The sequence below is a fragment of the Dasypus novemcinctus genome, chromosome 6 (assembly GCF_030445035.2).
Source record: "Dasypus novemcinctus isolate mDasNov1 chromosome 6, mDasNov1.1.hap2, whole genome shotgun sequence".
Taxonomy (NCBI): Eukaryota; Metazoa; Chordata; class Mammalia; order Cingulata; family Dasypodidae; genus Dasypus; species Dasypus novemcinctus.
This window is the reverse complement of record NC_080678.1, coordinates 38,496,864-38,510,401: the sequence shown is the minus strand read 5'-3', so window position 1 is coordinate 38,510,401 and position 13,538 is coordinate 38,496,864. Positions and strand designations below refer to the sequence as shown.

At 34.3% G+C, this 13,538-nt stretch overlaps 1 protein-coding gene across 6 annotated transcripts in view; it reads left to right on the top strand.

The window, feature by feature from the left end:
- PCGF6 (polycomb group ring finger 6) overlaps window positions 1-13,538 on the top strand; it is a 42,363-nt gene that overhangs the window by 8,755 nt on the left and 20,070 nt on the right. For 4 of the 6 annotated variants that reach the window (XM_058298618.2, XM_071215723.1, XM_058298617.2 and 1 more), the window contains exons 7-8: window positions 1,603-1,630; window positions 11,169-11,267. In XM_058298618.2, coding sequence (XP_058154601.1) covers window positions 1,603-1,630; window positions 11,169-11,267 — 127 coding nt within the window. The remainder of the gene's footprint in view (window positions 1-1,602; window positions 1,631-11,168; window positions 11,268-13,538) is intronic. The other 2 variants (XR_011649013.1, XM_058298621.2) reach the window with 1 other exon arrangement.

Below are 13,538 nucleotides of genomic sequence, written 5' to 3'. Positions count from 1 at the left end.
ATAAAGTAGAAAATTATAAAAAGAAATAACCTCATACAGGCAGTATAACGTATAGAAAGATCATAGACTTCAGAGTCTAACTCAAATTATATAACCCTTGTGGTGTAACTTCTGTAATCATCTGCATATTTAGAACCTCACTGGGTTGTTGTAACAATCAATGTGTAGTTTTCTTAACATGTCTAATCTATTAACAATATATGAATATTGAAATGTTGCAGTGATTAAAAAATAAAAGTGAAAGTAGTCCAAGGTGCTGCAATATGTATAACAAGTGCATACTAAAGAAAATTGACTCAAATGAGAGGTGTGATATGAATACCAAAAATTTAATGCAATCTTAAACTCAGTGATATTTAGTTAACCAAAGAAGTATGCTGTATGCTGCATTAATCCAAATGGATATTGTGTGTGTCCAACTCTGAACACATTTTAAGAGAGATGTTGGTAAACTGAAATGTAACCAGTATAGCAAAAGGTCTGAAAACTGAGTCATATATGGTAGTGGAAGGAACAAAAGATCTTTAGTATAGAAAAGAGAAAATAATCATAAGCCCCTCAAGTTAAATTTTCAGAGGTATCACATCAGAGAAAGATTGAATTTAATTCATAAGAGTACCAAGAGGCAAAACTAGGACCGGTATATATGTTACAGGGAGAAACATTTGAGTCAATGTAAGCAAGCAATTTTTTAACAAAGTTGCTCACAAATGGAACAAGCTAACTTAGTCAAGAAGCTCTCTATCTCTTTAGGCATTCAAGCAGAAGCCAGATGCCCACATGCCATAGATTCCCATAGAGAGAATTCTTGTATTGAATAGGATTCTATATTATATAACTCTAAAATTAATGCTATAATCTTAAGGTTTATATATTATTTAATGCAAGGTGGTGGGTAGGAAATAAATGTTTTAAATATATATTTATATTATAAAGACTACTCTGGAGATGATGCAATTGTGATCTTGTGTTCAAACCCTATTCACAATATGATAGAAAAGAAAGAACATAGGCACACTTGAATCTGAATCCCTGCTTTATCGCTTACTTGTTCTGTGACCCTATGCAAGTTGTTAAACCTTTCTGAGCTTAGTTTTCCTCATTGGTAGAATGGGGGTACAAAGCCTAATTTTCAGGGCTATAGTAAGAACTAAACAAAAAACATGCACAATATATGAAGACCTATTAGGCCTGGTACATAGTAGATACTCAACAAAGGTTAGTGCCCCTTGTTTTCCCTCACAACAAAAAATTAGTTGATTTAGCCAAGAAATCTCTTTGGGCTTCTAGGTGAAAAGCAAACTGGGTAAAATGACTAGGTGATTTTGTTGCAAGAGAAATAGGAAAAATAACCTTGTAAGAAATCTTATTTTGTGGAGATTATAGAGGGAAAAATACTGGATAAAATTTCCTTTGTCTTACCACTAGGTGGCAGAAATGATGAACAACTAAGTTTATTTCATAAAGTGTTAGATGACTGTTTTTGAAATTTTAAAATAAATTGATGTTCCCCAAATATTTATATTTGTGTCATTTTTCTGTTATATGATTAAATATAGTTTCAAATATTAAATATTGATTAATTTTGCTCTCATTTTTCAGTGCTAATGAAGGCACGGGACATTTTAAGGTATTTTACTTACTTTTATTTTTCATTTATCATTCATTTTATAAAAGGACCTGTAGCACATGAATTTCGGAGTCAAATTAGCAACCATAGGGAGATTGTCTTTAATTACAATAAAGAATATTTCATACATAAAGGTTACTGAACTACCAGGTACATTCAATAATGCGCTCTTATAATTGGTTTATGAGCAAAAGAGTTATTAAATAAGGATTTGTTATTCAGAAAGGTAGTTTAAGGAAAAAGGGAGTAATTTTTAAAATTCTAAAATCAAATGCTCTGTTAATTTGGTGATAAATGTTTGAAAGCATTTTTTGCATAGTTGGCACTTAAAGTTAATTTGAACTTAAAATTCTATTTGCATGTAACATTTTCGGCTCAAGCTAACCTGCCCTAACTTGTTACTTGAATCATTTACTAAGATTTTAGAGGTAAGAATGAACTCCTTTGTAACATACTTAAGTTCAGAGTGGTCTGAAAGGTTACAAAATCACAGGTGCCATTTTACACAGTGCTGGTACTATAATGTAATTCAGAAAATGGTATCTTATTTAAAAAATGAATAAATCAGGCTTTATATTTACTTGGGACTATAAATATGTAAGGAAATTGGGACTTTTTTCTGTAGGTTTTGTCAAAGTCTTTACTAAAAGTTGGGTGAATTATATTTGGTAGGGCAAACTGTTTTGTTTTGTGAATATTCTGGTTTAGAGATGTGAATTTAAGATCAATACTTCTCTGGATGAAGCATATTATAGATGTCACCCCAGAGATCAGTGTGATAGAAGGAATGCAGTGTTATGTCCTCATGGTTTTTCGTAATATTGAACCTATTCTAAGTTGTAAAATATCAAACTAATGGTGATCAATTTTAGGAAGTTCTTTTGTAGTAGTGTGGTCAGTAGGTAAGTAGTAGATGAGTTTCTATATGAAACAAGTACTGAGCATATGCTACTGGTGTTCCCTGAAGACCTCTGTCCAATGACTTGTAGCAGCCAGAAAAGTCAACAGAGTTTAAAAAATACCTCATGAAGGAAGAACTAGACATTACACTGAAATATTAGCATACCACTTCCACAAAAGTGCATATGTACCTAGGATATTTATATAGCTCCAAACCTCACAAATCCAAAAACATGATGACAATACCATTATGAAGTATTCTTGCCAAAAAAACCCAACCAACCTGAGAATGATCAAACTTCTAGATTTCACTACTTTACAGAAATACAGGGGATAAAGAAATATGTTAAATGACACTGTAGGAATATAACCAGCCAAAGCTAGATATTGGAAAATTATAGAACAAACAATTCTGTTCCTTCAGTAAATAAATTACAAGAGAAAGAATTGAAGGGGAAACCTGTAAATGAAACCTACAGATTAAAACAGAATCAAGGGACATGTCAACTAATTGTAATGTATGCACCTTATTTAGATTTGATTTTAAAAATAAACTAGGGGAGCGGATGTAGCTCAGTGTTTGAGCACCTATTTCCCACATATGAAGTCCCAGGTTCAATTCCTAGTACCTCCAAAAATAAAATAAAATAAGCTGTAAAAAGTTTATGAGCTCATAGCCCCGAAGTGGAAACAAACCCAGATGTCCATCAGCTGATGAACAGATAAATGAAATGTGGTATATCTATGCAGTGGAATATTCAGCAATAGAAAGGAATGAAGTAGTGATACATGCTACTACATGGATGAACCATTGTTTGTAATTTTTTAATTTGGTGCTTATGTTTTGGAAATTCAAAATGTATCTGGTGAAATGATGTATGCATAAATTAGAATTTTAATTTGAGTTCAGCACTGACCATATTTTTTCCATGAAATCTTTTTTTATTTTTATTCTCTTAGTAATGCCATCCCTAACAACAAAAAAAATCATTTTCTAGGTAAAAAATTTTTGAGACAGTTGATGAAATTTGAACATTTATTAGATATTTTCTGATATCAAGGAATTGTTAATTTTTAAAAGTATGATTATATAATTATGCTTAAAAAGAGATTTCTTGGGGAGCAGATATGGCTCAAGTGGTTGAGCACCTGCTTCCCACGTGGGAGGTCCTGGGTACCATCCCTGATGCCTCCTAAAAAAAAAAAATAAACAAACAACAAGCAAACAAATGAAAAAACCAACTCAGGGGAACCAATGTGGCTCATTGGTTGAGCACAGCTTCTCACATATGAGGTATTGGGCTCATTCCCTGATCCCAGTATCATTAAAAAAGAGACAGAGAGAGAAAGATTTCTTATCTTTTAGAGATACATACTGGAGTATTTACAATGAAATTATATATGTATGGGGTTTCTTTCAAGATTTTTAATGGAAATGGGGGTAAGAAATAGTTGGGGTAGGAAATGGGTGGGGTATAAGTAAAGCAAGATTGGTTTCAAAGTTGTGTGATAGGTACATTAGAATTCATTATACTGTTCTCATATAATAAGTTTTAACTGATGATCCAGACATTAATTTGTAGGCTTTATGTCTGTAAAAGGTGATGAATATTACAGAAAAAAATGATCATATTACACTGCATTTTGTGATTATTTTACATTGCTAAAACAGTCTTAACTTCACTGTTTCTTCATTATCAGATCTGCAGTCTATTTTTTTTTTACTTCTGTAAAAATTTAACTTATATTATAATATAGCTCAGTATTCTCTACTAAAGAAGCTATTTTTATGCTTTACTGTGAATTCAAATTAAACTTGCCTAACTAGGATGATGCCTAGCTGTTAAACACTTCAGTATCTAGAGCTGTGACCTGAAAGTCATAAGCCCTATTCGCTTATTTATATAATTTTAAATTGCTTCACAAAGCAATTACATACTCAGTTTTCCCAGGAGTCATAAATTTTCCTCTAATTTTTTGTCATGAAATTTTTAATATACTCAAAAGTAGATAGAATAACCTTCTTGTTTCCATATCCATCTTTCCCAATTATTAACTAATGACCAATTTTATGTCTTCCATATGCCCATCCACTTAACCTCCAAGTATTATTTTGAAGTAAATCTCCAGCATTATGCCACTTCATCTGTGAATATTTCCATATTCTTATGAGTCTCATATTTACTTTATTTTGTTTTTTCAGTCTTTCTTTTAAAGGCCTCTGTATCATCACACCTAAAAAACAAGTTAGAAAAATGTCATCAAAATGTTAGAATCATGAAAGATGAAAATAAGATGGCAGAACTATTCTAGATTCGAAGAGAGTAAAGAGACCTGACACCTAAATGCAATGTATGATCCTTCAGTAATTCCTGGATTAAAATAAGAACAAACTTATAAAGGACATTAATATGATAATTAGAAAAATCTGAATATGGACTTATTTAGGTAATTATTGTATTAATGTTAAATTTCCTGAATACATCTGTACATTTCCTGATAATTGTATTTTAGTTATGCAGGAGAACGCTAAATTCTGAGACGATACCTGCTCATGTGTGTTAGGGTGAGACATTTCAATGTCTGCACGTAACTCTCATATGGTCTAAGAAATATACATGCACAGAGGAAGAGATATATAAATTGTAATATCTTAATAGTTGGTGACTAGGTGAAGGGTATTTAGATGTTGATTGTACTGTTCTTATGACTGTCATCTTTTAAAAAGTTGGGGCAAGAAATTAAAAAATTAAGTTTCTTATCGAATATCTAGTTGGTGTTCAACTTTTAATTGTCTCAGTCATTGTGTGTGTATGTATTTTAACACTTTTAAGTCAGGATCTATATAAAATTTACATGTTGTAATTTAAATCTGTAAATCCTCCCATTTTTTTCTTGCATTTCATTGTCGAAGAAATTGAATCATTTTCTTGTAGTTTCCTACAAGTAGGATTTTGCTGTTCAGTACCTCTGTAGTATAATTTAACAAGTTCTTTGTCTCCTGCCTTTCCTATAAACTGGTAGTTAGAGCTGAGTGTTGATCAGATTCAAGTTTGATTTTGGGGGGAACAAGAATACTTCATAAATGGTGGTATTTTCTTCCCTAATATCTTTGGTTTCTCTTTATAATGTTAGCAACCATAGATGTTCAGTGTCTAGACCCATTGATTTACTAAGGTTTGAAAAATGGTGCTGTCATTCCTTCTTTTATTAGTTGAAATAAGTCCATAAACAGAAATTTCCCTTTATTTATTTGGTTACCGAGTGGTACAGTTTATATAGAAAAGGCAGAACAAATGTTTGAGTCTTTCCCTTTATTTACCAGTTTCAAAATAATGAGGTGGTTCACTAGCATACTCCATTTGTGACCAGTTAGGGTTTTTTGTTTTGTTTTTGTTTTTAGTTAATTATGAATTTGTGGATTTAAACATATTTGTGGTTTTATTTCTGTTATTATCCTTATTGATGCTCTGATTGTTCTGTAATAGCTATCATAGTCTTCCTTGCTATCTGATAAGAAAAGATGTTTCATGCTTAATTTGTACATCTCTTCCCCAGAGTCATTTCTCCAAGGATTTTCTTTTGATGGTGATTGGTATTTCAAATTCACAATCTGGTCAGTAGGGATCACATTGCTACTGAGTTGGTCACTGGTTCTAGGTCTTTTCAATTGATAGAGGTAGGAACTTTTTCAAGATAAAATATGAGTCGATACTACCTTTTTTCCAATCAGTTATTTGATATATATTAATAAAGCATTACAATTCATCCAAAGTGTACAATTAATGGTATTTGGTATAATCACATAGTTGTGCATTCACTTCAGTCATTATTAGATCATTTTCATTATTTCAATAATAATAAAAAACAAAAAACAGACAAACAAGAAAATTCTTCACTTTTCTCTCTCTCTGTTTCCCTGGGCCACCTGTGGTGAAGCAGGGGTGATGTTGGGAGAGCACTCACTTTTCCCAGTGAACCTAGGAACCCTCACTTCTCTTAGGGGATGGTCTGGGTGATGGCAGCAGTTTAGAGTAGATCCTTAGACTTTGCAATATAGCATCCTCCCTGGTCCTTTTCTGTGATTCTTGTTTTGTACAGATTATTTTGAGTCTTGTGTAGCAGGGACAAGCTAAAGAGAGTAAATTTTTAAAGAAAATTTGTTTTAGTTGTCATCCCTTTCTCCCTGTTCTGTGGAAGTCCTCATACTGAGAAATATGTATATTTTATATTAAATCATTTCCTATTGATTTTTTTGCTGTTGTAATTTTCAGAGGCAGGTTCACACAGATAAAGTATTAACTATTGTCCAAGACATAATAAAGGTCACATGTGTGAATTTTAATAATTTACTTGAAGGAGAATTTTGCCTTTTTGAGTACACATGTTGTCAGCTCCTCCCTTCTACCCCTCAAAGCCCTGGTAAGAAAAAATTAAAGAGCTGTTAATATATCTGTATGTGTCTGTTAAGCATGCACTATGTATTTCTTTCCTTTTTGGGACTGAAATTTTCAGCCAGCATGGACCTACCTACTTTTTGAGATAAAAATTCACTGTTTTGTTACAGGCAAAATTTGGTATAGTTATGAATGCTATCAATCAGTCAGAAAAATTTTTCTATACTTTTCTCATTATTACATAATGTTTGCATAGATTGTATGGTATATAACTATATATCAATAAAACTGCTTAATAATAAATAAATAAATGTGCAAGAATAGCCAGAATAGCAGCTATGTATAGCAGGGGATACCATCTTTTTAAGACATTTTTAGTGGCATGCATGATCTAAAGTTAGAAAATAATGAAATATTTTATTTTCCTATAGTTCCTTCTTAGACTAGCTTATTATTCCAACTTTTTTTATCAAATAAGCATTTGTGTTATAGGTGGCAGGAAAGATTCCATACTTAATTTCAAAAAAAGTTCTATGAAACCTTTTTTTTTTTCCCCTGTTTATTTGCAGATGGTAAGAGGCCATTAGGAAACGTAGAGTTGACCATCTAGTTGAATTCTGGTTTTGTAGACTTAAGCAAAAAGAGCAAATTGTCTTCTAAAAAAAGCTGGACCCAAATTAATAGGAAAAAATCATGTTAACTTGTGAGGATAGGGTTTGAAGACTAAGGTTAACCATGTGAGAACCCTACCTTTGAAAGCCAAGATCAATTTTTTTTCTTTCAGGTATTGGCATGTTTCATCATGGACAGCAGTAATACTTTTAAGTATTTACTAAGTGCCAGGAATTGTTCCTAGTTATTTATATACATTAATTCACTTGTCCTCATGATCATTTTAGGTAGAATTATCACTGTTTTGCATATGGGAAAACAAAACCCTGAAAGGTTCAACAGTGTGCCCAAAGTCTTGTAGCTAGACAATCGTAGAACCAGAATTTATACCCATGCAGTCTGGCTCCAAAATACCTGTACTTATCACCTATACTATCTGTGATATTGTTCTAATAAAAGATAGGTCTAATATTAGGTCAAGAAAGGTCTTAAGAAATTAAATACAGATAAGAAAGCTGAGTGTTGTTACATAAACAAATGTGTGTCTGACCTGCCTATGTCCTCCTATTAGCCTCTGGGCTTCCTCTCTGCTGGTGCTAGAAAAACATTGCTCCAGTTTTCCTCACAGGTACCCTTTTAATTTTCCGGATTACCTCAAACTTTTCATTTCCATGGGATGAGAGTATACCTAATTGACTCAGGGAGAGTGGCTTTCAGACCCTGTGGTTTCCCTGTCACCTGCTACACCATAAACTTTTGGCTCAAATTCCAGCTACAAATGTCTAGATGTTTATCTTTTTTTTTCCCACTTATTAAAAAAACAGAAAATTTCAAACTCATATGAAAGTAGATAGAACAAACCCCTATGTTTCTATCACTCAATTTCTTTTTAAAGATTTATTTCTCTCCCCTTCCTCCCCCTCTCCCGTGTCTGCTCTCTTGTGTCCATTTGCTGTGTGTTCTTCTGTGTCTGCTTGCATTCTCAGCGGTGCTGGGAATCTCTCTCTTTGTTGTTTCATCTTGCTGCATCAGCTCTCTGTGTGTGTGGTGCCACTCCTGAGCAGGCTTGCTTTTTTCACACGGGGCAGCTCTCCTTGCAGGGCACACTCCTTGTGCGTGGGGCTTCCCTACGCGGAGGACACCCCTGAGTGGCATGGCACTCATTGCACGCGGCAGCACTGTGCATGGACCAGCTCACCACTTGGGGCAGGAGGCCCTAGGTTCTAACCCTGGACCTCCTACATGGTAGGTGGATGCTCTGTCACTTGAGTCACAACTGTTTCCCTCACTCAATTTCCATAATTATAAATTCATTGCTAATCTTATTTCAACTGTACCTTCATCGCTTTTCCTTCTCCCATATAATTTAAACAAAAAAAAATTTTTGAGGTACCAAAAAAATTCAGCCCAGGGGTTGGGAATTCAGCCCAGGACCTCATATGTGGGAAGTTGGTGCTCAACCACCAAGCCACGTCAACTCGTCTGAGCTGGTTTTTTCATTTGTTTTTTCTAGGAGGTACCAGGAACCAAACCTGGGACCTCCATGTAGGAAGCAGGCACTATACTGCTTGAGCCATATCTGTTCCCCCATATTCTTTTTTGTTTTAAGATTTTTTTTTAAATTTATTTCTCTCCCCTTCCCTCCCCCCCAACCACGGTTGTCTGTTCTCTGTGTCTGTTTGCTGCATCGTCTTTGCCGGCTTCTGTTGTTGTTAGCGGCACGGGAATCTGTGTCTCTTTTTGTTGCTCTGTGTGTGTGTGGCACCATGCCTGGGCAGGCTGCACTTTCTTTCGCGCTGAGGGCCTCTCCTTACTGGGTGCACTCCTTCAGCGTGGGGCTCCCCCATGTGGGGACACCTCTTCGTGGCACGGCACTCCTTGTGTGCATCAGCACTGTGCATGGGCCAGCTGCACACGGATCAAGGAGGCCCAGGGTTTGAACCACGGACCTCCCATGTGGTAGACGGACGCCCTAACCACTGGGCCAAGTCCGCCGCCCTTAAGATTTATTTTTATTTATTTATTCCCGCTGACCCCTGCTCATTGTTTGTGCTCGCTGTCCGCTCTCTGTGTCCGTTCACTGTGTCCGTTCACTGTGTGCTTTCTCTCTGCTCATCTCTTTAGGAGGCATCAGGAACTGAATTTGGATCTCCTATGTGGGAGAGAGGTGCTCAGTTGCTTGAGCCACCTCAGCTCCCTGCTTTGTTATATCTCTCATTGTCTTTCCTCTTTATGTCACCGTATTGTGTCATCTTGTTGCATCAGCTTGCCACACCTGCCCATCACGCCAGCTTGCAGTTTTGCTTGTCTTCTCCAGGAGGCACCGGGAACCCACCTGGGGCCTCCCATGTGGTAGGCAGGAGCTCATTTGCTTAAGCCACATCTGCTTCCCCCTCTCCCATATAATTTTAAATCAAATCCCAGACTATGTATATTTTATTGGTGAATAACTCAGTATTTGTGAAAGAGGACACTTTACAAACCTGTGATAACTACTTTAAAAATTAATAGTTATTCCTTAGTCAAATGTCCATTCACTATTTATATTGCCTCAATGGTCTTATGAATTACTATAATAGCTTTTATTGAATCAGGATCCAAATAAGGTCCATACCTTGTACTTGGTGATATAGCTCTTATTTGTATCAGTTACATGCTTAAAAAAAAAAACAACCAATTAAAACAGTCTTTTTGAGCTATATTCACATGCCATACATTCTATCCAAAGTGTATAATCAGTGGCTTTTATTATAGTCAGTGTTGTGTATTCATCACCACAAACATTTTTAAAACAATTTCATTACCCTAGAAAGAAAATCTCTACACTCCTTAGCAGTCACCTCTCAATCCCTCTATCCTTCCCCAGCCCTACATAACCACTAATCTCATTCCATCTTTATATATTGATTTATATTTACATTTTATATAAATGGAATCATACAATATGTAGTACTTTGTGTCTGGTTTCTTTGCTTAGCATAATGTTTTTTCTTTGCCTGATATTAACATTTTGTAACATTAACATACATTTGTTCAGTTTCAAAGAAAAACAGTCTTATATATGCAATATTACCCATATTTGTGTTTCACATGAGGTTTTACTATGCTGTACAGTCCCATGTTGCATTTTTAAGCTTTCCTTATAGTAATATACATGAACTTAGACTTTCCTTTAAAAAAAAAGAAATAAAACATGCTTTTTATTGTAGTAGCATATAAACACCTTACCTATGTTTTAATCCAGAGCATTTTTCTTTCTTGCGATTGGTTTGTTGAAGAAACCAAGTTGTTTTGAAATTTAATCCTTTATGTTTGCTCTCTGTCCTTGTTGTAAGTTCAGTGCTTGGAATGAATGAATTTTATTCTTAGTTGTTTTTTAAATTTTATTTTACTGAGGCATTAAAATAAACTAGCAAGCCCATCTATTTTAAAGAATTATTGGTACATTCTTCAGAGAGAGGAAGCTAAGCAGAATTTCTATTTTTTTCTTCAATAGGTAAATTAACTCAAATTTCTTATTAATTTTCCTTCATTCATAAAACTTACTGGATCATCTTTGCTATAAAATTTGCCTTAAGGTTTACACATTTTAAATTTATATTCTAAAAATAGTTTACTTATTTTTATAGCCTTTGGAAAAGAAGTTTGTCCGAGTTTCTGGAGAAGCAACTATTGGGCATGTAGAAAAGTTCCTCAGAAGAAAAATGGGTCTTGATCCAGCTTGTCAGGTACAGTACCTGTGTGTAAAAGGACAGGTGAAGTTGTGAGATTACCTTTAGCATATTTTTAAAAAAGTCTCTAGAATTTCATGCAGTGGCTCTTATTTTATATTTTAGACTTGGTAAATGCTAACTGAATTCTGGTGCACAGTGATTCCCATCCCCCACTTTAATCACATTGACTTATTGGCCATTTGTCACTGCTGGTACCAGAGAAAAGCTGAAGATATGAGAAGTAATAAAGAACTTGTGGGGTCTTAGTTCTAGCCCTTACTTTTGCTGATAGAAGTTAGAGTAAAAGATTACTTATCACCCACTTCTCTTCAGGGGACATCCTTGCATTTATCATTTGCTTAAGTATAGCAAGCAAGCTCAACATACCTGGAAAAGTAAAGTTTATCTATCTGTTATAGATCTTATTAAAGTTTGAAAAATATCTATAGCTATATAATATTTTCTTGTAAGAAAGTTTCAAATCTAAAATACCCTATCTGTATTGATTAAATTAATAGATACTTAAAAACAGTGTGAAATTTTGCTAGTATTTTAAAATACTAATAAAAGATATGGTTGTATCTCATAGCAACTGAAAACATCATTTTGTAACCACAGAATAGTTGAGGTTATTCTTAGTCTTCCTTTGGTTAGGAATACATAGCTGTTAAGGGACTTCTGGACAAAGAATTATGAGTGGTCCCATAATAGTCTGTTATTTCTAAAAGCAGAGACAGAAGGCTTGCTTATGATCATATAGAAAAACTATGAAGTGATACCCCAGAAGGCCCTCTAGGTTATAGATTATGACTTTTGTAGGTAGCTGTTGATCAGACCACTAAATACCATTTGTAAGTCTCTTATTTGGTATTTTAAGAGATTTGGCTGCCAGAGTTCTGAGTTGGTTTTATTGTACAATAATGTGGTATTCTTTTTTCCTTACATCATATAACAGCATTTTGAAATAAAATGATATAAAATTTATTTCAGCATTTAATTGTCCCTGTCCGTTCTTAGCTTTCTAAATAAACATTTCTTTCCTTCTCTGGCACATGTAGCTGGTAACAGTCATAAATTATAATTTTCACTAAAATGTTAAAATAATGGAAATGAGATTTATTAAATAGTGGACCCATTAATTTGTGACGAAAATTGTTTAATCCTTCTAAAGATGAGAGTAAAAATTAAGAGTTATTTCTAATCTGAACAAAACATTGAACTAGTTAACTGGTAGCCAAAATAGTATTCTTGGTGTTCCACAGTCAGTTGAGCCTACTATGCTAACTTTCTTTAAACTGATTAGTCCCTGTTAGGAAATGTATTTGTTTACAAATATGTGACTCTGTATGGTTATTTACTATTAGGAATGAATGATTACCAGAGACTTGTCAGTACTGTTAAATTATAAACTATCTTTAAAGTTATTTGTGGCAGATCAAAATGAAGAAGAAAGTTCTGAAGGAATTTAAGTTAATTTAAAATTCAGAGAGAATAACTATCTGAACGGATTTCTTTTGCACAAAGAGAGACCCTGGTTCTTTGGAATGGTATTTTGAACTCATTGATGTCTTACTGTATTTTGTTTTGTAAATGATTCCTCTTATCTTATTTATGTTCTTTTGTATACTGTTTGACCTTCAGACCTTACTTTGCCTTTATGAAATGAGATTTAGAAAATGTCACATCAATCACTAAAAACTCTTTATATAAAAGATGTGATAATAAATTTTGTTTTTAATTCTACCCTAATTGCCTTTGAAAATTATTACTTATTTGGTAGATGATCTTAAACCTATTAAATTTAGTCCATATATCATTTTAAAAATATTCTACTGTATTACATGATGTTTTCCTACCATTCATTTATTTTGTAAGCACTCAGTGAGCATATATGTACTTGATCTTAGGAGTACAAAGATGAGGCAGAAAATTTATGCTGTCAGGGAACTCTGTTTCATAGGGAAGATGTATGAGTAGACGGCTAAATGACAAGACATGATGAGGACAACAATAAAGATAGCACAAAAGTGAATGATTAGGAAGTGGCTGTGGCTCAATCAGTTGGGCTCCTGTCTACCATATGGGAGGCCCTGGGTTCACGTCCCGGGGCCTTCTTGTGAAGGTAGGCTCACCCGCACATCACAGCAAGCCACCCACCCACAAGCGCCATGCAGTGCCTCCCAGCCCGCAAGTGCCGCGAAGAGCCAACTCAGCAAGGTGATACAACAGAAAGGGAGGTAAGTAAAAACACAGAAGAGTACACAGCAAATGGACACAGAGAGAAGA